Genomic DNA, 24,118 nt, shown 5'->3' with positions numbered 1-24,118 from the left:
GTAAACCAGCTGCGCGCCCATATGGGCTCTGTTTAAATTCCTTGTGTGTTAGACAGCAGATGCATATGTGAATGGATGCGTGTGTGTGCTCATACATGAGCATGTTTCTGTGGTATAAAACCCCATCGGCCTTTTCACGAGTACGATGGATGATTTTCTTGTAACGAAATGAGGCTGAAAACAATTCAGAAAAAGTGACTTCTTTATTTTTTTTTTCATGTTAAATCCAATTGAAATCACAGGATGCAAGAAAAATGAAACGGTCACATTGGAATGTTAGCAATGAAATAATACACAAGAGGCTGAAAGGAGAAATCAATGTGACACATCCTATTTATATTAAAATATTTTTCTTAGCTCCAGTATAAAACATGGCAGTGTCCGTTTGGTATTCACTCTACAGTAGAGGATTGAGACAAATCAGAGGAAGATTCTGTTTTGCATCAAGTCAAAAGGTCGACAAAATCGTTGAAATTCTCAGTATTGGTGCCAGATTTAGAAATAATAATCTGGAAACGGTATTTGACCTCTAATTTATGTAACAGTTTTAACTTAATCCTCTAAAAACAAAAATGCAAAAACAGTCCTCCACCTCTGATTTGTTTTTGTTTTTTGTGTGTGTGTGCCACTAAGTCCTTTTTACTAACAGTCGCCACCTTCTAAAATATTTTCTAAATGTTACATGACCTGGATGAGAATTTGTATGGGTGCCACTGAGGGACAGTTTTAGTACAATGTGATTCTTTGGCACATAAGAATGTTCACAACAAGAGTAGATACAAAAATTTTAAAAAATACAAGGAAAAAAAAAAACTATACACACTGTTCAATAGAACAGTGATAGTGTAAAAAAAAAAAAAAAAAAAGCATATACAGTATATTGAAGAGAATAACGCTGACAGATGGATTTGCTCTGCGTGTGAGGCCTTTAGGAGTCTGTTGGTCTCATGATGGTCAGGAGTGACTGTAGAGAGACCTAAATGATGATGCACTGCAGTTCGTAGTGATGGATGAAATAAAAACACAACGAGACAAAAAAAAGATGTCGCGATACCTCTCGATCCGACTCCGACTTCCTCGCCACAGGGACCAACTGCAGCTGTCAACGTACTTTACAAGGATTCTACATTTCTCATGGCTTATGTTACATGCAACATTCAGACTCATCGACCACTCACACACCTGGACACTCGTGAACAACCACGCAAACGCACAGTGAGCGAGATAAAATGTAAGGATAAACACGCCGTCCATGCACAGTACAGATGCAAGCATACACACACACACATGCAGGATTTAAAAGTAGCAATCACGCACACACACACATTTTCACACTGACACTATCAGTAACCCAACGCATAGACTGTATATAAACAGTGGACGTAGCCGCTGTCACATTGCAGACAGATTTGGGGACTCAAGTTTTCCATTTGACCGCTGCCACTTTGATATTTTGTAACCAGAAGTGACCATATTCTGTATGGTGACAGGGTGAATGCACAATCGGGTGTCTTTACCTTCACAGAGATCAAAGCACCAAAGGCGCTGAAACACGAAGGAGCCACGCCTTAAAGTGTACCCTACGTTATCACACATCTTACTGTAAATGACACCAGAGAGTACAAAATGAGCATCACGCTGTACACAAGAAAATAGTGGAGAGCCTAAACGAAAAGGTTTATGGAGGTAATGATTCTGCCTTCAAGTATGTCTCTGATATCCCACGGCTGCAAAGGATTTCTGGCAACTTCCAACCACATTTAAACGTGTTGTATTTCTTTATGCAGAATTAGTCTCGGTCACTTTGCACTGACAAAAACCAGATCTTAGAGCCTTATACAAGCCAGACGTGTGCAAAAGACTACAACGCTAATGGCTAACATTTTCTTTAGTCTGTCACCAAGTCAGGTGTCTTGTTTTTTTTGTCTTGTCCTCCCTGCTGGAGATAGTTTTCACGTGTATGTCACCACTTTAAAAAAAAAAAAAAAAAAAAAAAGTTCTAATTATTGTGACACCACGTGTAAAAGGAGGACGGCTCGTTTCGAGAGCTCGTGTTGGGCGAGTCGTGTTCTTGAGTCCAGGTTGAAGGCACGTCCACCCCTTATAAACAGTCTACAATTCAATCACACAGCTGAGAGCCCGACGGAGTTTTCACTCTGAGAAGTCTGTAAACAGATTTTCAAGGCACTGTCATTCATTTCCTGCGTCTGTCTATAGACCTTACAAGAAACTGTTTTACTTGATGTGCTTGTACTGTATTAACTAGTCGATGAATTACAGGAGCTTTCAAAACCAGAGGACGTGCAGAGACATGGCTGCAGTCATTATTGGAACCAGTGCTGATTAATGCTAACTCTTTTCCCACCCAGAGCTGCCCATCTCCAGTCATTCCTCAACAACCCAGGGGCCGAGCCTTCGTCAGCGTCCACGTCATTCATCGCTGTCACCGTCGTAATCGTCAGACGCCTTTTCCTGATGTCAACTGAAGGAGGAGCACTGATGGAGTCACTGGAGTCTGTGTTTGGGTAGAAGTGGATTGAGAAAAGGGGTTTCCCACGGATGAGGGAGGGTGTGTGTGTGTGTGTGTGTGTGTGTGTGTGTGTGTGTGTGTGTGTGTGTGTGTTGGGGTAGTTCCTGTAGTTCTTTGGAGACTGTTTCACAGCTCGGTGTCCGCTGTCTTGGTGGAGGGGGTGCCGTTGGTGGGAGGAGAAGAAGGCTCAGTCTTGGCTGCCTCAGGAGACTCTCCGTTCACGCTGGGTTTCTCCGGGGTCTCTGGTGGGGGGTTCAGGGGGGCCACGGACACCAGAGTGTTCCCCTGGTTCTCCTGGTCTGCTGGATAGGCCTCCTCTGCCTGCAAATAAAGACAAACTATAATAATGCTTTTTATTTCAAGGCACCTTTGGAAACTCTTAAGGTCACAGCAAAGACACAATAATAACATCGATGAATGAAACGTCATTAATAAAAGTTGTCTGTGGCTGTCATTGGTTGTTCTCTTCAGCTGGCTTCATCTACCCAATAGCAGGGCGTGGCTCCATCTTTGGTAACCAATCATCGCTCTGCATCTTCTGCATTTTTCAGTCAAACTCAAACAATCACTCAAACTATATTTGTGAAGCACTTTTCATCCAAAGATGCCTCACAAAGAGATTCTACATCATAACAATGAATCACAAGGCAACAACACAACTCCCCCCAAAATGACGAGATTCAAACTGACGGACCGAGAGAACGCAATCAGTGAGGAAACCCTGCAGGTTAAAAATGTGTTGGTCTCAAAAATGGCTCTCAGAGCTGTTTTCACTGGACTGTAAGAACGCCAACGCAGCGCTTTTTAAACCTCTTCCTTTTGTTCCATTTCAGTCTTTTTTTTTTTTTTTTTTTTTTTTTTAAACGTTTTGGACCGTCTCAGGTCCAAACTGTACCAATTTTACATGAAGTCAATCTGATTGGTTGGGAAAGTATCCGGAATTTTTAGAAAGGAGTTGATCCAGTCGTGGGTCGTGAGGCTAGACCAGTAAAGAACCAGTGCTTTCTATTACTGCGTCAGAACACTGAAGCTGTGTGTCACTTCCTGTTCATCGGAATGACGTCATCGTACGCCTGTCGTCTGTGTTGTTCAGTTATTCCTGAGAGCCCTGCGTCGCACATTAAGACACATATGTACACTAATGTGTCCAATAACGGCCCACGCAGCCTCGCACGATTAATCCCGAACACACAAACTCATCCTCTAACGTGGCTCTCTGTCAGGTGATCCAGCTGCGGCCTGGCTGCTACATGAAACGGTGAGCTCTGCAGAGGGGTAAGGCAGCAGAGAGCAGGGCGTGGCTCTTTGGATAACACACACTCGCTCGCTCGCTCTCTCTCTCTCTCTCTCTCTCTCTCTGCGCATTCCCTGTGATAGCAGGCCAGAAACATTCCCTAATTAAAACCTTGGCAGCGATCGACTCCAAGGGAAGGAAACAGTGCTGTTTTGATTTCAGATGTTGTAAAGAAAAAAAAAAAAAAAAAAAGGTTATGCATGGTGATACTTAATCTGTAATGAGGGATTTGATTGCAGAGATTAACAAACAGGGTGAAATAATTACAGATGAATGAACAGAATCAGCTCATTGCTCAGTGTGTAAGGTCGACTTCAAAAAGGAAACGGCAGAGGTGAACAAATCACAAAGATATCAAACGGAGCATTGTGCAATGTTTGGAGTGGCAACAACGACGGGCTGTTTGCTGAACGCTACAGAACAGAAACACCTGTGGAGTGGAACAAGGCAACACGCGGTACGCTCCACACACTCTTCTTACCAGCCTCACTCCCTTGGCGTCACCCCTGCGGGGGCATTTCAGGTAACCGACAGTGATCCCTACGGCTGCAAGCAGACCGCTGACCAGGACCCCCACGAAGACGGAGGAACCGGATGAAGACGGGGTCTCCACCTTCGTCACTCCCAGCTGCAAAACAAGTTCAAGACATGAGGATAAGGAGTGTAAATATGAAGCCACGGATATCACTACCATCCAGTTCAGTTGGATAGAAAACGAAAGGCCTGATGTACTTGAGTTTACGTAGCAGGTGCAGCTAATGCTCCCTTACCTGATTCTTTAAACTCGCACTCTGGACAGCATCAGCCAAAGTACTCCACTTAGCTGCAGGGGGAAAACGCATGTTAGAAATATATCAGTGACTTCATCAGGTGTGAGTTGCATTTCTATCACAAGAGCACGTGTTCATACTTTACAATGTGACATATATGGGAAACAAACACACACCATCATCACTGGCCACTTGGAGTGTGTTGCCCTCTTGGGAGATTTTTAGGTTACAGTTTTCCTTGTTGCACCAGCCGGCAGGATTATCCTGAATGATGCGTTTCGTGGCTTCCTGTAGAGGATTGAATCGGTTTGGTCAAAGTCAGTCTCTTACTTGCGTTCAGACATTTCATGAAAAATCTGTACTTGCATGTAAATTAATTTTAAACACAAAGCTCGCATAAGGCTGAAAAACTTCCACGTGTACGGCTTTCTTCACACAGAGTTGCACCGCGTTTTTTTTTCACCTCTTCTGGGTTATCAAACGAGTGCATATTCCTGAGTCCCCCCCCCCCCCCCCCCCTTACTGAGCGTTCGTGCAAGAGGGCCTCTGTGTGCGTAATGGAGACATAATGCTAGCTGGATGGAAAAAACTTGCTGACCACACCTTCTTTTTTTCCCACCTTAGCCCAGAACTATGAAATCACCTCATTGCACAATTCCTAAGCTTCGAGACTTTGGGAACTTTGTTTTCGTTCTGTGCAATGTGATCCAGACAGCTCTCGGCGTTCCCAGAGGACCACTATGAGCAAAGCTCTGAATCCTCATTTAGCAGGGAGTGGACCCACAGCTGGACTCCCCCCCCCCCCCCCCCCGGAACCACCTCTCTTCTCCATCTGTTCGTGTCACAAGTGACCCATAACATGTTCATGTCAGGATCCCGTGCATGGTCTCGCACCGGGCTTCGCTTCACCTTACGTGGCCTCGTGTTCTTCTTCTGCTCGGAGTTGAGATAAGTTAAAGCAGCTCTGTGTTTGAATAAACATGTGTCCAAACTCAGATCTCATTTGAATAATGTGCACAGACTGAGACCAATGTGTGTTTTTTATTTTGCCACATTCGAGAGCGTCTTACGTAACCGTCGGTGACTTGGGGATTTACAGAGATATGAAGCAAATTTCCTCTTATTTTCCACGACTTCAGAGCATCTTTGCTTTATTAAACGTGTTCCAGTGATATGTGACTTTAAACGCCATTCGCTCGCTCTTTCCTGTTGACAATAATCTTCTTCTTCTTCTCTCATTCTTATCCTGAACCTTTTCTCTTTTACATGTATGTTTGAAGTATCGTCCGCTGGCAGAGGCTTCTGGCACTGTTCGTTCATGTATAGTTTCAGGTTCAGCTGGACAGATGACTTCCACAGATGGTGTTGGCTCTGTGGATGATACAGTAATGACCCATATGGAGGCTCACTAAGGTATGCTTCCTCTCTGTGCACCTGGACTGACATGCAGCACCATTAAAGATCCGGCCTGAGAGGCTGTACTGTGCACACAGACAGGATTTATAAGGTTGAAAAATGAGGTTTTCTAAAAGTTTGAGTATTTTGATGCAAAATAACAAACCTGAAAATGCTCTCCCTGGTTGTTCTCTGTGAAATAAAAAAAGCCAGACAAAAGAGCCACACCCTCAGTACTCCTCCTTTTGTCTTAAGGACCCTGGGGTGAGAGGAAACATCAGCCCTCCTCTTCATTTGTCTCCCGCCAGAAACGCACAAGATTTACAACGTCTGCGGAATGTCTGAGAAAAGATCCGCCTTTATCAAGTCCATATTTCCACTCATCCTTTTCCATTCAGTGGAGTGAAGGCGACGTTCTCAGGACCCATGGTGAAGGAGTGTCACTTACCCCCCCCCCCCCTCCTGTATTATTCTTTACTTTATATCCCTGGATTTTTAGAGATAGAGTCAGAAACCTTGGAGAGAGAGAGTGCCTCACAAAATGCGGGAAAGGAGCCACAAGTCGGATTCAAACCTCGGGCTGCCCGCTCTTGAGGACTTTAGCCTCTGTACATGAGGCGTTCGCACTAACCACTAGGCCCAACCCAAACAGGACGGTTTTAAAAGCAAAGCGAAACAAAAGGCAGGATGTAAGACACATCTCTCAACTGAACCACAAACAAATCTTTTTGACCTGCAAAAACATGTCTTAGTGGGCGCCAGTAGCCTAGTGGTTACAAAGTGGACAGACCGGGTTTGAATCCGACCTGTGAGACTCCTTTCATGCACGTCGTTCCCCACTTTCTCTCTTCCTGATTCATGACTCCATCTACTGTCCTGTCTTTAAAATACATGTATAGGAGCCAAAAAAAAAAGTTTTGGAATAGGAATAAAAAAATAGAAGGCTCAAAGAGAAACTTCTGTATTTTATTTGTTTCCTCTTTAAAATATTTATTTTTGGACTATTTATGACTTTATTGAGGATAAGAGAGAGAGAGAGAGAGAGAGAGAGAGAGAGAGAGAGAGAGAGAGAGAGAGAGTGAATTGTTTTGCAGAGCAAAGCTTTCTTTATTTTTGTAGTTCTGCTCTTTCATCTATATGAACTACAGAAACGTGAGCTCACACATGGAGCCATAGAAACGTGTTGGTGAAGGAAACAAGCCACTCCAGGCTCAGCTCTTGTTTCTCTTTTCTCTTAAAGTTGCAGGTTTAAATCTCAGCCATGGGAGGTTGCATGCTGCCCGTTGTTATCAGGACACTAAGCAGGGCTGAAGATGGAGTGCTACCTTCGGAGAATATTCTCCTTGATATGGGAGTGTTGAAAGGTGAACTTGTACTCACACAGTCAGTTGTGACCACGGTAACCTTGATAGCATTTTCTGTGATGTCGTCTTTTCCAACACACTCCACACCGGGCTGTGGACGCAGAGAGAGTCACAACATCAGACATCCATGGTGATCACACGGGCCACCAAGACTAAAGGAGTTAGTCAATGTGGTTCTTCTTCAGCCTGAAGAACCACATGCTAAGTCTTGTTATTTTGTTCTGACGGCCTCCGGATGTTGAGAAGTCAGAACGCGTGAACATAAAGATACCCACCACCACAGCTTTAACAACGCTGGTGACTTCTGGAGCCACAGCAGCCGAGTCTTTGTCGTCTACGGTGGCAGGAGCATTGGTCCCCGAGGTGCCCCCGCTCGGATCCAGTACGACGCTTATGATGGTTGCTGGAAACGCAGTGTCTCCAGGAGCAGCAGAGTTTGTAGCAGCGGCAGCGGCAGCAGCGGCAGCATCAGTCGGGGCAGCAGCTGCATCAGGGGCAGCTGAGGCATCCTGAGGGGCAGTGGCTGCTGGAGCATCTGTCACTGAGAACAGAACACAGAGGCAATGCTATGAGACACAGACGCACACTGTTCAGGTTTGGTGTCTGTCAGGTTCGGATTATTTATTAAACATAATTACACATCTTTTAACAACTCTTTTTTTTTACCTCACCTTTTATCGTTATCCATCCATCTATCCATCTATCCATCTATCCATCTATCTATCTATCTATCTATCTATCTATCTATCTATCTATCTATCTATCTATCTATCTATCAATCCTCTATCCATCCATCCATCTTTGTTCTATTGGTTGTTTGTAACATGAGTATTTATGGAGCTTTTCTTACCAGAGTCTGCAGGTGGATCAGCTGCAGCGGCGTCCGTGGGGTCAGCTGCTCCAGCATCAGCAGCAGCATCATCATCTTGACACATCACCTCATCTGCAAGTAGGAGAGAAAGATGGAGGAGTGAAACGTCTTCATCTGATGCTGGCACGAGTTCAAACCCGGACCTGTACGTCACATGCTGTTATTAACATGAAACTCCTCTTCTTCTTCTTCTTCTTCTTCATCGGAGCGTAATCCTGCAATAACTTCCCCAATCACATCTCCCATCCGGATTTGAACGCTGTTAGTCTCTCTAGTATAAAGTTGCTTCGGCTGCAGTTACCCAGCTGTGGTGGGGGGGGGGGGGGGGGGTCAACTGGGGAGACACAGACTGAAGGGTGGGGAGCAGGAAAGAAGTCGGGTATCTTAGGATAACATGAATGTTTGTGTCAATGAGGTCAGGGCTAAAGGGTCATTTGAAAGACTTGGCCTGGGTAACCAAACCGTGTGCCCAACCTAAAGATGCCCAACCTATTTCCTATGTGGTCTCAGGTGCTCTCCCTAATAGCAGCCACATAGTGATGCAGCCTATGCACACAGTCAAAAGGTTATTACCTCCCTCCTCGGGGACTGATCAGGTTTCTGTAATAATCTGGGGATTAGGTTGGGTGGTGCTAAAAACCTTTGGGGCAAAGAAGGTGAAGAAAAGTAGGAAAACATTTTCAGAGTTGATGTGAGCTTTTACTGAGGTGATGGATGGATCGCTTCCCTTTCTTTCACGTTGATGACTGACTGATATTATGACAGACAAACATCTTATGATCGAGCTTATGAGATAATGTTATTATACTGCTCTTTTATACGCTGAGCTATCAAGCCCCATTTGTTCGACTCCTCTCAGTACTGCAGATTACATCCATCACCACGATCGCACGGCTACGACCAAAATCAAGCCACGGGTTTGTACGGCCTAATGGGAATCACGCCACTAATGTAATAAAAAAAAATCAAAAAAAAAATCAGAGAAATGGTTTCCAATTTAAATCAGAAGCAAACAAAGACCACAGCAATGTAATCCCATTTATTCAGAAACACTTTCTTTGGCAGGGAGGGAAAACACAAATGTGTGCAAACAGTTAGATTTCTAAGCAGAACCATGCTGGAGTCAGAGTAATCCTATTAACATGTCTGACTCAAGCACAGACGGGAACAAGTCTCGAGCTCTTTTTAGGACCGGTAACAAACTAAAATCGACTAAAAAGGTGTTCGAGGCTTGTAAATGGAAACCGTGATAGTAGGCCTTTGTCTCAAACCTTCACCAACATGAGCTTATTGTTCCCCCGATGTCGGATGAGTGGTCTAAACTGTGACGTCAACTGGCTGAAAATCCTCCCAGGTTGCTCTCCTGCTGCATTTGAACTGGTCTTAAAGATCCAACGAAAAATGGCTCGACTGCTGGTTAGCTCACGAGCTTTGAAAACGAGAGATAAGAAGTCCTATTTTGGAGCGCAGACCAAGATGTCGGGTTTGACCGGTTGATGAAAAAGGAGCTTTTTGCACCACGTGAGATGCTGACGCTCCATCAGCTCAGACAAGCTGTGGGAGAAATGTCAGTGTTGTTCTCCAGCATCAACAGGACGCCTAAGGACCGCCAGACTCAACATAAACACAGGAGGAACACGCACAACACTCTCACTCCATAAACACAACAGTGGGGCCTCTGTGGAGGGTTTGAGGGGTTAAGACAGCACACGTCTCCGCTCGCTCACTCAACTACATCATGTGGATTTCCTGCCTTTTGGTCGTCCTCCTTCGAGCTTCCTGTCTGAGTGCTCCTGTCTTCGAGGTGCTGTGTGGTTATGTGCTGTAGCTGAGCCAGATGAAAGGAACTAAATCACGGGTTAAAGAGAGAATTCAATACATTGAAGAAAAGCAACCGGGGGGGGGGGGGGGGGGGGGGTTTCTTTGCATGCGGACTGAGAAACTAAGAGCAGTAAGAAGTCAGGACAAAAGCCAATAATGCACCCTTAAATGACAAATGCTGTTTAGTGGATGCTTTAAGTGCTTACATATTTGGCCACTAACGATTGCTTTGCTCTGTTGATGAAGGTTTACACCACCGCACGCCGTGTTGTTGACATGCTCCTGGAATTCCTCGCAGCGACTTCGTAGCTTCTCTGCAGGCTGACCCAGATGTACTTCACTTTAAATATGAAGGGAATGTAAGCAGCTCCTGAACACTGTAAACATATTCTGCATCATGGAGGCAAGTAAAGCAATGAGAAGCCCCCGGAGGATTGTAAAGCACGACACAACCGACAGCATTATGAATACAGAGGAATAAATGAAGAGAGGTCGTGACTGAGGCGGATCAACCTCGACTGAACTTGAATAAATACGGCTTTCATTCTGGATCAAGTTCAGTATGTTCATATATATTTCCACCCAGACTATAGTGGACTCAGGAGATTAAGATAAGACGGAGGGAGAGACGGTGTTTTGTCATCCATGAACCGAAGTGGAGACAGATCTCGTTGTTAACACAGACACGCAGACACACCCATCGACAGGCCGGGCGAACGCCGCGCTGCCGAGGATCTCTCAAGAAAATGAGAACGTAGCGTCCTTATTAAAAAGTGTAAGTCTTGAGATGATAAGCCACATTTAATACTCAATACTGCAATCTGATGCAATCACTTCTGTTAAGTGTCAGCTGCACAGCTGAGAGAGAGAGAGAGAGAGACAGAGAGAGACAGAGAGAGAGAGAGAGAGAGACAGAGAGAGACAGAGAGAGACAGAGACAGAGAGAGAGAGAGAGAGAGAGAGAGAGAGAGAGAGAGAAACAGGGGAATGACATGTGGGAAAAGAGCCAGAGGTTGGATTTGAACCCGGACTGCGAGCTCTCGTGAGCTACATCTTCTATACATCGGGCGCTGAAGACTACCCGCTTGACCTCCCTCACCTTTACAGTCTTACTTTAAAAGTCAACAGCCAAAGAGAACACTGTCTGAATCGCACAAACAACGCACAAACAACGCACAAACAACGTTTCACTACTGTAAACACTGCCGATGTATTCGGAGGATTCAGAGATTGTGCGGGAGTTGAGCAGCTGGTTGACTCTGTTTTTGTTGCTGTGGTTTCAAAAGAGACACCGATATCGTTTTGATTTTCAATGAAAGAAGTCTGATAAGCCTATACTTAGCTGATGAAGCATTTTCAAGTACTGTAAAAAAAAAAAAAAAAAAAAAAAAAAGGATAGGAGAATAACTGAAGGAGAGACTCGTGTGTTCACAGATCACCAAAAGAGACACTTGTCAACACACTTTTAGTTTTGCTCATGGGTTCATCTTTGGTTGGTCGTTGATCTTCATATGTTCAGTTTGGAGGTCAGGTTGAGGTGCGGCTCTGCGGGACACGGATTCAAACGCTCGTAGCTTCTCTGCTTTCTCAGTTGAGGAAAAAAAAAAAAAAAGAACTAGTGAATATTTGCACTGGCTTCTCCGACAATGAAGTGGTCGGATTGTCGGACTGATCGTGTTTTCGTTGGAACAGTTTTTAAGGATGTTGCCTTGTTCCTGCGTAGATCTGTTAAACACAGTTATCCAAACCAACAGAAGCTAATAAGAAATAAAACCTACATTGTCTTTCTGTCTTTCTGTCTTTTTTAAGACTGGGCCCTAAGGTGATGTAGTTTCACATCAGTGAGCTGGAGTAATCATTGCACACAATGCTGTTTAGGCTGCACGCATCCATAGAGAAACAGAGCGTGTCTATGTGTGTGTGAGCTTCAGATAAAGGAGCAGCATACTTGTGAATGTTCATTCCCACATTGCATCTCCTCTTACCGCACTCTGATTTAGGGTGGGGAACAGAGAAGCAAAGAGGCAGTCAGAGTACAAGCAGGGGACAGCAGCTGCAGTAAGTCTCCCTCGGGAGCTCCGCCCATCCTTACATATGCGCCGTACTGTCAGAGAGCTGTGAAGCTTCTGACATCATGCGTAAGGGGGGAAAGACGTCAGCTGGAACTCTTGGGATTTGCATTCGGCCTCCGCCCTGACCACAGAGACGACACCTTGGCTGTCATGCACTAATGAGCCACACCCTCCCCTTGGTCTTTCTCCATCCGTCTGCTTCCAGATGTGCACAAAGAAACCCTGAAGTATCCTGTTTTATTTCCCACTAGGAGATACACCAGTGCAGAGGTTCCTTTAGTTCCAAAGACGGTGAAAAGAACGGGGCGATAAAGCAGCGCTGCAGAGAGGGAGGACTTAGTAAGGCAGAGACTAATGAAGTTTGGACTGCAACTGAGTATTTAGCTCATGAATTACCCATCCTGTTTTTTTTTTAAATAAATTCTAAAGCCTGTTCAATTCATCAAAAAAAAAAAGATCCTAACAAAGCCAGAAGAATTCAGTTTAGAATAACAGAGAAGGAAATGCTCATGTTAAAGCTCCTGTGAGACACTTTTGGTTTGTGTCATTTTTGTCGCCCCCTGTTGTCATAGTAGTAACTTTTACATCTTTCCCTGATTTTGTCCCTTCTGGTTTACTTCAATAGGCAACAGTTTCAGGCATTAAAAGGACTCTGTTTATACTGATGGTCTTGCTTTCCTTTAGGAAGTCATGAAGAGTTTTCTTCATTGTGTTAAAAAAAAAAAAACACCTGAAATTTCCTCTCCGCTGTAAAGAGGCTGCAATTAACAAAGAAGAATTGTTGTCAATATTTACCTTCTGTTGAATAACCAAAGCTACATGTTAGCCCTGTGGTTGACTGTACCCTGCCTCTCGCCCAATGAAAGCCAGGATTGGCTTCATCCATCCGGGACCCCGAAACGGGAAAAGTGTTAAAAATAAAGGATGAATGGATGGATGGACAACTCTTTTTAAATCAGCTTGGACAAAGCTCTCTGTAATTACTGAAACATTGAAGTCCACCTTTCTAGTCCAAGCCTTTTCAGTGACAGTCAAAAAAAAAAAAAAAAAAAAAGCCTGAAAATCCCGTCCTCAGGTACCAGAATTATTTTTGTTCCTGCGCAGTCGGTTGGCTAAAGTCGACTTTTTCCGCCCCGGCCACACCCCTGCTGTTTTTACAAAAAACACCAGAGAGTTTAGATTTAAAAAACTTTTTTTTAAGGAATTAACAACAGGTTTGAGGAATGTTATCAATGTGTGTCCTCGCACAGGATGTGGCTATCACTGCACATGGCATGTGGTTAACCTCTGGTGGCTGCAGATAACACACAGACACACGCTGCTGGGGTAGCATTACATCCGAGCTGTTATCATGAGCGTGCAGCGCAGAGGCCGCTGCCTTATAGTGACTCCAAGTGATTACTTTACTCAATTTGTTACCTCAACTTTGCTTTTGGCCTGATACATTGTTGGTAAAACAAAAGACTAAGAAAGACGGTGACATGAGTGATAGCAGCTACCTACCATTGTTTTTACTCCCCCTCTAATTCACTCATTAAAATGGTTTCAGCAAGGCCGTGAAACTTAAAACCCATGTTTCCAAAACATCCCATCCAGTTCGCTGGTGGAGAATTTGGAAGCAGCAGCTTTTAGAAGCCCTGTGAGTTCGCTGCTCTCCTCCTCCTCCTCCTCTCTCGGTGTCAGAAGATCCAGCACTGGGCTGCAGCAGCAGATGGTCATGGACCGATTCCAGCTGCTGTTTCAACATGAAGCTGTGCGGGGAGAGGTTGTAAAAAGATATCAAAACCTATAGCCCTAAAAAAAAAAAAAAATCTGGCTCTCATATGATTGAAGCTACCGAGCCAAAGTGAAGGAGGAAGACTGAGAAACAACCACTTGATAGCCTTCCAGAGACAGCTTAGCAAAAGGGGGAAAAAAAACAATGCTGATGTTTGCATATATTTACAGTACAAATGAGAAAGGTGTCCAAACGTTGGCGCTTTAAAAAGAGCAAACAGGCACAGTCTTATGTTTTCAATTAGGACATTGAAAATATAGCTTCCACGACAGGCCTTTTACTGAACTTTAATTACCAGGAGCAATTACCCTGGCAGTCCAAAAGCCCATTAAGTGTTTTTATCCCCCAAGGTAAACAGTATGCCCGTCCACAAAGAAAGTCCTGCATGGCTAACCAGCACAGCCGTTGGTTTTGTGCTGGTGTTTGGGCCTTACATCACCGTAACCTTGGATCAATCAGCGTGCAAAGGATCACTGAGCTGTTTTCATTTTTGAGCCAGCGTGAAAAAAAAAAAAAAAAAGCACAGATGACACAATGAGCAGAGAGGGCTTTCCAAGTTCTTGCTTTGGAATCTGCAACAATAATCTCCGGGCTTCTCATTAGCAGAACACAAGGGGGGGAGTTCAATCTGAGCGGCCATATCTGGAGTTTATCCGCCTCACTGCTGCTTTTGCCGCCAAATTTTCTGGGCTGAAAATTTAGGGGGGAAACCAGAGAAGGTTTTTTTTTTTTTTCAAACCTTTATGTTGGTAAAAAGCAACAGCTGTAAAAGCGCAGCAGGGTGCCAGGGGAACGAAGAACAATAAGCTCACCAAAACAGCAGTAATTGGAAAAGGAAGATTTGAACGCGAGCGCTGCGTCTGCTTCTCATTAAACCTGTTCCACTTGGTAAATATTGTTGCTAGAACAATCTATTACTCCCGAGTCAAATCCTTTTCCTGGATGATCTTTTTGTCAGCGGCGACAGTGGCTTTATTTTCTTACGGTTAATATGTTTTCTTTGGGAGAAAAGTTGTCTCACGTCAGAGAGAACCAAGAAATCTCCCTTCCCTCGGTGTGATTCTGATAAGAGCGTTAAAAAAAAAAAAAAAAAAAAAGGGACCGATGTCAGGGCCGAGTTTGGAGGAATACTTTTAACGATTTCAGCTGCAGCCCGACCTGGCGCGCTCACGCGCACACATGGCTGGAGCACACTGGCCGTTTGACAGAACACAGGCTCCAGATTTAATTACTCTGCGAGCTCACGTGGCTCCTCAGCCAGAACTTAAGACCCGGGTGGACACACACACACACACACACACACACCCTGCACTGACATCAGGACGCTATCTGGCCAGAGCATTACGTAAAGAGAGACCCACGCCCCTCCAGAGGATGACGTGAATCAGACTTCAACATCACAGCTTGGGACCAGAGGAATGCTGCTTCAATAGCTGCAGGCCATGAGAAAAAGAGTGGCAATATCATGCCACTGTTTGAATTGGCACGCTGGGACATATTTTGGCTTCTAATCTCGAACAGAATGCATTCGTCTGAGAGGTCTCATGTCTCTTTTATCCGTTTGTATTCAATCATTTCAGTTAATATCGTGACTTGCGTGATGTCAGTTGAGGTCACTTTAGTTGTGGGCTGCACGGAGGATTTTTCTACAAAGAATTAACTGCTTTGCTTGTGTGCAAAAAGGGGACACACGGAGACCAAATATGGAATCTCCCAAACACGAGCTTGTGGTTGTTTTGTTGTGGTTGAATTCTAACAGCAGTTGTCACAGCTCATTCCACAGTGCCCGAGGCCCCGGCTCCCTAAAAGACACAGTCAGTGTGGATGAGAAGATGAGTTGAGAGGGATGAGATGTTTAAGGCTCTTTCTTCAGAGCAGAGTTAAAGCTTGGGTTTTCCCCATGAAATCTTTAGAGAGAGAGAGAGAGAGAGAGAGAGAGAGAGAGAGAGAGAGAGAGCGTTTATAACATACTCAAAAAGGCGGTGGATGACATCATCTAACATCGCAGGCCATGCCCATTGCAGCGCTACATATTTGCACGCCTGCATAACTCCTGAATGAAAGCCATTGGGAAGTGGGAGCATAAACTAAATGTGTGTGCAAAAAGAGTCAGCGTCTTTGAGCTGCTTGTACATGAGCAGGATGTTTGTTCGGAGAAACACATCCACTAATCAAGAGCAGCAAAGGATCACATTCTGTCTTATCTGCATCCAACCCTTTTCCCCCCTATGTAAACTCAAAATGCACATTATTAGCTAAGTTCTGGATCCGCACAACTTGAACGAAATGATCTTTTATTGGCGTATTTTAGGTTCCTTAATGCAATAATCCTTGATAACGGAAAACTGAAAATGCAGGTACAGTCCACATGTAGTTTTACCGAGTGTCAATCAATACAAGAAATGAACATTAAAGCTACTGTGAGGAGTTTTTAACTGGTTATGGAGCAGACTGTGATTAATACTGATGACTCTGTTTGATCTGGAAAAGCAAAAAGAGACCATCATCAAGTCGACTGGTTCGACCTATACAGTTGATTTTAGTGTCCGACGCCGTGGCTGCACGGCGGTAGGTGTCAGACGAGGCGTTCAGCTGCATGCTGCAGAAACACTTTTACATTTTCGAGAGCGAAGACATGCACTAAAGGATGCATGAGCCTAATGAATTACAGCAGGAGCCGTTATCTTAGCCTTTTACTTAAAGGTTAAGAGAAGCAAGAGGCGATGCCGAAATCGACACAGATCTAACTTTTACAACAGGAGCTTTAACTACAGTTTTAAAAGTTGATAAAAACTAATTTACATACATGGAACAAAAAATCTGATTTTCTTCTTAAAGGTTTTCATAAATGTGACTTCATGTGTTTTGTGAATACAGGTTGTTAAAGCTCTGTATTGTTGATAGGAGAGTGGACTGTTGAGAGGAATTCCTCAGTGTTCAGCTTCAGGTCAAATTTAAATAACAAAAAAAATCACAAGTTAGCCCAGTGGTTGATGATGTTTTCTCTTTTGTTGAAGCAACCTTGTTAAATATCTGACTCAGTAAATATTCGCTCCGATTTCAAACTCCAGTTCACGAGAGGACGACTTTGTGTTCAGACTCTTCTCTACAAAGGGACGATTTGGAAGACGGGCCTGGGATGAAGCGCCTCATGACATCACTGCCACCTAATCGGACATGGCATTGATTAAGCTGCCTGACACACAAAGACTCCTCACTGAGAGCGAGACACAATGAAACTGTGCAGCAGTAAAAAGCCTTTCGCATTAATCAGAAGATGTTGTCATGACAAAGTCTTCTTTATGTGAATAAAAGGCATCTGACTGGATATAGAGGTCATTGAGGCAAGACCTCTGACCCCATATACCCCCCTGCAGATACATAGTCATATATTGTCTGAGAGGACACAGATTATGTCTTGTGACTTTTGTGATGACGCACATATCAAAAATTACAAACAGAAACAGGCCCACAGAGATGCTTCTTTTTGACCCTGAGTGAAAGAACATTACTCCTATTAAAGCCAGAGGTTTGCCATTTTTGGACTTGTGGTGCTGTATGTGAATATGCCTCTTCAAATTCACACTGACGTGCCAGTTGGACACAAGTGTCGAGCATGTAGCAGGTCGGTGTTATCGGAGGACTTGTGTTGGATGTGGTGAAGAAGGAGGACGGGTCGAAAGAGTAGAGGCAGCACCCATTTGATATTCCCAACGGAGAAATCATGAACCTCAAACAAATGCAGGAACGTGTCTAACAATGGATGTTTTTGATCATTAAACTGATGTTCATGTGTGTAAAAAAAAAAATAGAAATAGCAGGATGGGCCTGGGTTCGTTCACTTCATTATCAGGAATGGCTTTAAAAAAAACCTAACTTATCCATAAAGGATTATTTCTGTTTTACTAGCAACATCAGTATCAAACAAAAATGGCTAGTAGTTGTGACTAAATGTTGTGCTTGTATCACAGCTTTAATTTCTTGGCGGGGATCACCCAGTGTAATTAGATTTCCATGTAGATCTAATTACCATCTGTTAAGCTGCTGATGCAGACGGTATGCGGTTTCGCCTTTTTTATTGCGCAAACTACCGACATGTTCCGCCACCTCATGATCTGTTTCTTTTTTTTTTCATTTTCTTTCTAAAGCAAGCTTTGGTTATTTTCTTCAGTCCGGGATACTCCTCTGTTCTTCCCAAGGTCACTCCAAACATTTATCGCTCCTGCGTCCACAGATGGGAGAATCCCAACATGTCTGCAGAAGTCGTCACATTAGGCTGGAGTAGAAGTCGTCCAGAGCGCACATCACCCTACAATTAGCATCAAACCTCAGACTGATTTGGAGTGGACTGCCCAGTAAGTCCACACACACACACACACACACGTTCACGTTTACATGTTTTAAGGGGACCATACGTTGACTTTGACGTCTCTCCTCGGGCCCTCCTCTCACAATAACCACAACGACCTTACTACTGAACCTTCAACTGCTCCTTCCCAAAAGGAAGGCGGGTCCCTATACCATTACAGTTTGAACACATTGTTGTGCCTTTAACACACACACACACACACACACACACACACACACACACACACACACACACACACACACACACCTACACACAATTTAATCTTAAATGTTCTGCATAAAACATCTTGATTTATGGTATAAAGGACTTGCATTTAAAGGCGTGTCCCCACAGTGAGAGTGCGTAACAGGCTTTTGTCTGCAGAACGTCACTAAAACGTGGTACACGCACACACACACACACACACACACACACACACACACACACAGACACGCACACACACACACACACACACACACACACACACACACACACTTCTTTTGCAGGTCTGAATGGAAACACAGAAGATGGAACTCATTTCGCTCGCTGTTGAATCCATGTGTTAGGTGGTCACTTGAGCTATATGTAGTGCACATGTAGCTCACACTTACATGTTCATGAAATATCTTGAGACTCAATGGAGAGAAAGTCACATAACAATGTAATAGATAAAAAAACCAAACTGCTCCAGTTTTTAACTTGACATCACCTGTATTTCGTTAGTGGCCCGGTTGTATGTGTGGTTTAATGCCTCTTACATATTAGCCCCACCCAGATGCACTGCAGGATGTAAAGCATAATTATTCTCAACTGCAACTTTCCATCCCTGAGCAGACCCTTTGTGTCTGCAGCCAGCATGCCACTAAGCATGCCTCAGTGTGAAACCTCATGGAAGAACACATCAAAGCAACTGTTGATGGAAGCATACTGCCCGAGGGAAACGTGTACGTACTGGGAGCGGGAAACTTTTAGCACCTAGCACGAGACTTTATGTAAATACAAGACTTTTTTAAGTAAAGATAAGGAAAGTCAAAAAGGTGCCAAAACAAATGCTGGCATCAATAATAAGAGAAAAGTACTCACTGCTAAACAACAGAGCGCAGAGCACAAGGACTCCAGCCATCCTTCCCAAGAGCCCATTCATTCTCCACATGTGCTTAGCCATCCTCTCTGGTCAGACTCAGCAAGCCGGCAGGACTGTGTGTGAGAGGGCGAAAAAAAGAAAGTGTGTTTGAGGGTCGGGGGAGCCGGGGTTTCCTGTGAGGTCTAAGTGAGCGGGACAGATGAGCAGGATAAAGTCTGGCTTGTGTTCTGTAGCTTTTTATATGGCCCCACTCCTTTAGCCTTGCTCTCTCTCTCTCTCTCTCTCTCTCTCTCTCTGCCATTTCCACACCCCTTTTTCTAACTGCCTGTTAACCCGTTTCCCCCAGTACAACCGTCCCTGCCTCCGCCCTGGTCCCTGTGTGTGAGAGTACATACATGTGCAGCAAATCACCAGAATGACTTAGTGAGACGGTTTGCGGGTGAAACCTGACGTCCTGTTCAGCTTCATCTGGACGCCAGTTTGGTTTCCTGTTAAAAACCTTGGGGAGTTTGTGTTTGTAATGGTCTATTATTCTTTTTATTTGACATCTGCCTCTTATACTTTATTTTATTTAAGTCATTTTAGCCTTTTTTCCTATGCTAACTGTTGTTTGCACCAATACACTGAGACAAAGTCCTGGTATGTAAATGTACTTGGCATTAAAAAAAACCCAATTCTGATTCTTCTGGTGATGCTCGAGTAGACTTTTTTCTACAAACACAGGCTGTTGGGGATTTCAAGAAATGGGGTGTGTTTTAATTCATTAATCTTGAAATGCAACGACTGAACTCCCACCTTCTACATGTTGTGTACACACGTAGCTGCGAGGCTTATAAAAGCTAATTGCGCCACATGCAACTGTTGGCCTGGTATTTTGTGCGTCCCTGGACAGATTACTAACAGTATCATGACTCATTCATTGAAGCACAAAAACACAAAACGCAAGCTTACAGTCCACACTCGCACTGACATCATCAACACAAAACACATGCTATTTTATAATCGCAGCACATCAGCAGAAAGTGAGCGCCGTGGTGCACTGCTGTGTGTGCTGCTGGGTGTTCACCGTTCATGTTCACGCAAGAGATGGGCTGTTCGAGGGATCCGGGCAGCCAGGCCACATCTGGAAGCACTGCAGTCCCACCGCTGGGCTTTTGAGGACTGCCTGGAGATTTTCCTGTCAAACAATGCGACCATATGAGGCAGAAAGAAGCCAACAAGCGGGCTGGTGTTTGAGAAGTGGAGCTCCAGATGGTCACCCTGTACAGTATGTTTCAGAGCCCATACTTTTTTAGAGCTCGTTAAGGGATTCGTGAAAGAGCCAGAGGTCGGATTTTAAGATGCTTCAACCATTTTAAGTTTCTGCTTAAATGTTCATTTTCATCTGTTTGCAAAATAATAAAAAGAGATTTTGAACAACTTTAAGTGGGCTTTCAACTCTCTGTCTTAATTTATTTTTTTAAGATCTGGTGTCAGTCTAACTGCCGATTCAGTTCATTTTATGTTATTGTTTCAACTTCTCTATTATTAGTCCAAATGAGATTAGATCTGCAGCAGGACCAAACCAAGCTGCACACTCTGCTGTTGAAAGATGTGGAAGTGCAAAATCCTGCATTCAGTGGAGTGTCTGTTTGAAGCTGCCTGCAGAAGCACCAAAGTATTAAACACAGCGAGGCCAAAAACCTCGCAGACGTCTCAATCTGCACACACTGTACGTGTTATTCACAATAAGGCTAACCTGATGGTGGGCGCGACGTTTTTTTAAAGAAGCTTAAAGGCCGCCTCAGCTCCAGCTCTCAGCCTGTTGTTAGGCTGACTGAAAGTTAGACTGACAAAACATTACCAGCATGGCGACTATGCGCTATCGCTCGGACTCCAAAGCCCCCTGAAGTAACAGATGGAGGATTTCAATCAACCTTCGTCCATTTATATTTACAGTCTATAGACAAAACACAACATCAGAAATAAAGACAAACAGAAAATCAATAGCTTAGGTGAAAAAAAAAAAGTACTTCAACCACACTGAGCCACAGGCTGAAACAGACTTATCATAGATTATCATTGCTTCAATGATGTGTTGAAGAGCCCAGGGAGCTGCGTCATGAGAAACCCAGGACACAGGGGAGTATTTCTGGGGAAGTTACCTTTCCTCCCCCCTTCCTTCCTTGCATCCCCATCCCCCCCTTTAGTCACCCTCCTTAACTTCACATTTGACTTATTTGTGTTGAAAATGCACAAAGAATCTCTGTGCAGTGAGAGGTGGGGCACTGCCAAGATATCACGAGGACCAGCACATGGTAGAGGAGGATCTGACCCTCGGGGACCTGTTTGGTTTTTTTTGCTTTTTATTTTTCAGGAGTTTTTGGTGTTTTGTGAATCTTCGATTCAGCTGGATGGAGCCGTCATCGGAGCATGACTTTCATTAAGCTGTACGAGGAAAATATGATGGTCTTTGGGTATCATAAGGAGCTCACACATTCCTGAAATGCTTCCATCTGAGAATACTGCAGGAGACCAAGTGACGGTTCCCAATAATAATCCTGGTGGCGGCCTTATATTCCCTCATCTGCCTCTGTGCCCAGGGTGTTTATCCTCCCTCTGTACTGTGGTATGTTACAATATCACATGCTGAATTCCAAGCTTTGGGACAGCAGCGAAAGCTAAAAATAATTGAATTGAGTCTTCTGTTAACAGCTTTAGCCAGTTATAGCTCTTCTTCTTTTAGCTTTTTAAATGTCATTAAAATAGTTAAATATATTTGTTAACGTTGTGCGTTGGGTTGAACAAGTGCCGTCAACTAAAGAATGGTGTACTGCTGTTTGTTCAAAGGATGACTGACAGTCAGGAGTTTAATGAAAAACAATACGTGGTAAGTGGACTTGAGCTTGTATAGTTCTTTTCTAGTCTATGGACTACTTACACTGCAGTTCACACTGACACATTCACACACTGATGGTAGAGGCTGCGGTGTAAAGTGACCATCAGAATGAGCTAATCCCATTCATTTAAGCAGCAGGAGCAACCGGGGGTTAAGCCCAAGAACACATGGGATATGTTGCTACAGGAGCTGGGGATCAAACCCCCGACCTTCCGGTTGAGAGACGATCGACTCTACCACTAAGCCACAGATAGTGAAACTAACTGGCAGCATTTTTTGGCAGTATAACTTGTATGTGGTAGCTTGCTCAGGTATTCTTTTTCATAGCATTTTTTTTATTGATTTTAAAGTTGTTCATTCTCAGTTTACTGTTAGCTTGGAGTTGAAGTTTTTCCAATCAGTTATCAGACAAGAATGGTCTACCCACAGACTGTATAAAGAAAGGACAACACCGTAGCTCCCATGCCAAAACATTTAGAACTCCCCCTGCTTACTTAATGAAGAATAAACCCCTCCTTCTTTATCCTCTTTTAAGTTAGCACATTCTTGACATAACCCGGTGTTTGTGGACTGTGCTGCCACGAGGGACATTTGATGTTTTATACGTGTATTTAGTAGCTGAAGCGGTGTGACGTCAACACCACAAGCTCTTCAAGCCGACCCCATACGGCACAGACTCCAAAGGTGCAACATGTCAGTGCATATCAAGTGGGATACTTTGGCCTCATGTTTGTACAACAGGAGGAGATAGGGGCACATTGTCCATCTTATTATCAAGGGCCTACAGAGTACGCAAGCTGGAATAATTCGACAGCTAAGGAGTCGACACCCGCAAGACAGTTCATGCAAACAACTCTGCACTGATTTCACACCTGACATTCATCATTACCAACAATCACCTGACAACACCTCGATTTAAAGTTTAAAGTCTCTTCCTACGACCTGCACAAGCCACACCCCCATCCCAGAATCCCCCTGTAGTTCTCTGACTGGTGGGGGTTTAGGATATCGTCCCATCACTCACACAACAAAGCTTTGAGGTGTAATGAGGTCAGAGACTGGACGCCAAACACAAACTATATTCTATTGATGCAATCAAAATTTTCAAACAAATTGAAATGGGAGAATGTTTGACTGAAATGTAAATGTTATACATTCTGACATTACATGACATCACAACTTCCCACCCTAACCGTGACATCAGAGGAAAATGCTCTCCATGTTAATACGGTGAATTTTTGATTGTCTCTAACAAGCTGTTGAGCATATGATGATATTATTACGCTGTTAAAACAAGGTTACAGTGAGGTTATCTTGGCCTCTGTGCCGCAATAATCAAATCAATTCATTATGATCAACAAACACAGACGCTGGGAGTTGAGAGGCCTTCCTGCTTATCTTTCATTCACGGGCGTTGGACTGAGTATGAGCCGAGTGAATGTCAGGTCACTCTGTTTGGAGAGACGTCGGTAATGATTTGGCCCATGGAGCAGAGGAAAGGATGAAAGATCCTCCCTCGCCACGCCATGACACTACCGATGCGTCTCCATACAGCCTGACGGGGCTTCTCTCCTCCCTCATCATCCTGTTGACCTACCCATCCATCGCCACTCCCACATCTGAACTCCTCGTCTGTTTCCTGCCATTCTCCTCATGCACGATTTGTCCTAACAGCCAGGCGTCCGTCCATTCTGCCCCGTGTGTCCTGAAGTGTGCAGACAGACCTCGGGATGACCCCAAACTCACCGCAACACAAACATGGAAATGTATTTATACTCACCCTTGACCTTGTTACTCCTGGTATCTCGTTGTCCATCCTTCCACGACTGTTAAATACGACCGTGTGAAACTGGACTGGCCTGAGCCGAGGGGTTTCCGCACCATAGCGAAAGGACACCAGCGGCATCTGACCAG

At 44.2% G+C, this 24,118-nt stretch overlaps 1 protein-coding gene across 2 annotated transcripts; it reads right to left on the bottom strand.

Moving 5' to 3' along the window:
- Positions 1-1,913: 1,913 nt before the first annotated feature.
- cd34 (CD34 molecule) lies at positions 1,914-24,118 on the bottom strand. Of its 2 annotated transcripts, XM_079360415.1 has the most exons (11): positions 23,985-24,118; positions 23,802-23,909; positions 20,393-20,503; positions 19,326-19,439; positions 8,204-8,296; positions 7,629-7,894; positions 7,370-7,444; positions 4,771-4,882; positions 4,595-4,647; positions 4,306-4,452; positions 1,914-2,851 (listed from the first exon to the last, which is right to left on the bottom strand). In XM_079360415.1, exons 4-11 carry the CDS (start codon positions 19,405-19,407, stop codon positions 2,657-2,659), a joined length of 1,023 nt encoding a protein of 340 aa, XP_079216541.1. In that variant the 5' UTR covers positions 19,408-19,439; positions 20,393-20,503; positions 23,802-23,909; positions 23,985-24,118; the 3' UTR covers positions 1,914-2,656. The 2 variants fall into 2 exon arrangements, with proteins under 2 accessions (XP_079216541.1, XP_079216542.1); XM_079360416.1 differs by lacking the exons at positions 20,393-20,503; positions 23,802-23,909; positions 23,985-24,118 and having other exon boundaries at positions 19,326-20,274.

Source organism: Symphodus melops, assembly GCF_947650265.1.
Source record: "Symphodus melops genome assembly, chromosome: 13".
Classification (NCBI taxonomy): domain Eukaryota; kingdom Metazoa; phylum Chordata; class Actinopteri; order Labriformes; family Labridae; genus Symphodus; species Symphodus melops.
Note: the sequence above shows the minus strand (reverse complement) of the source record. Positions and strands in the feature narration are given on the sequence as shown.

Coding starts and splice junctions, on each gene's coding strand:
- cd34 (XM_079360415.1), bottom strand. CDS start 19,407: ATGGCTAAGCACATGTGGAGAATGAATGGGCTCTTGGGAAGGATGGCT. Junction 8,297..19,325: donor CTGCGCTCTGTTGTTTAGCA/GTGAGTACTTTT, acceptor TCCTACTTGCAG/ATGAGGTGATGTGTCAAGAT. Junction 7,895..8,203: donor TGATCCACCTGCAGACTCTG/GTAAGAAAAGCT, acceptor TTCTGTTCTCAG/TGACAGATGCTCCAGCAGCC.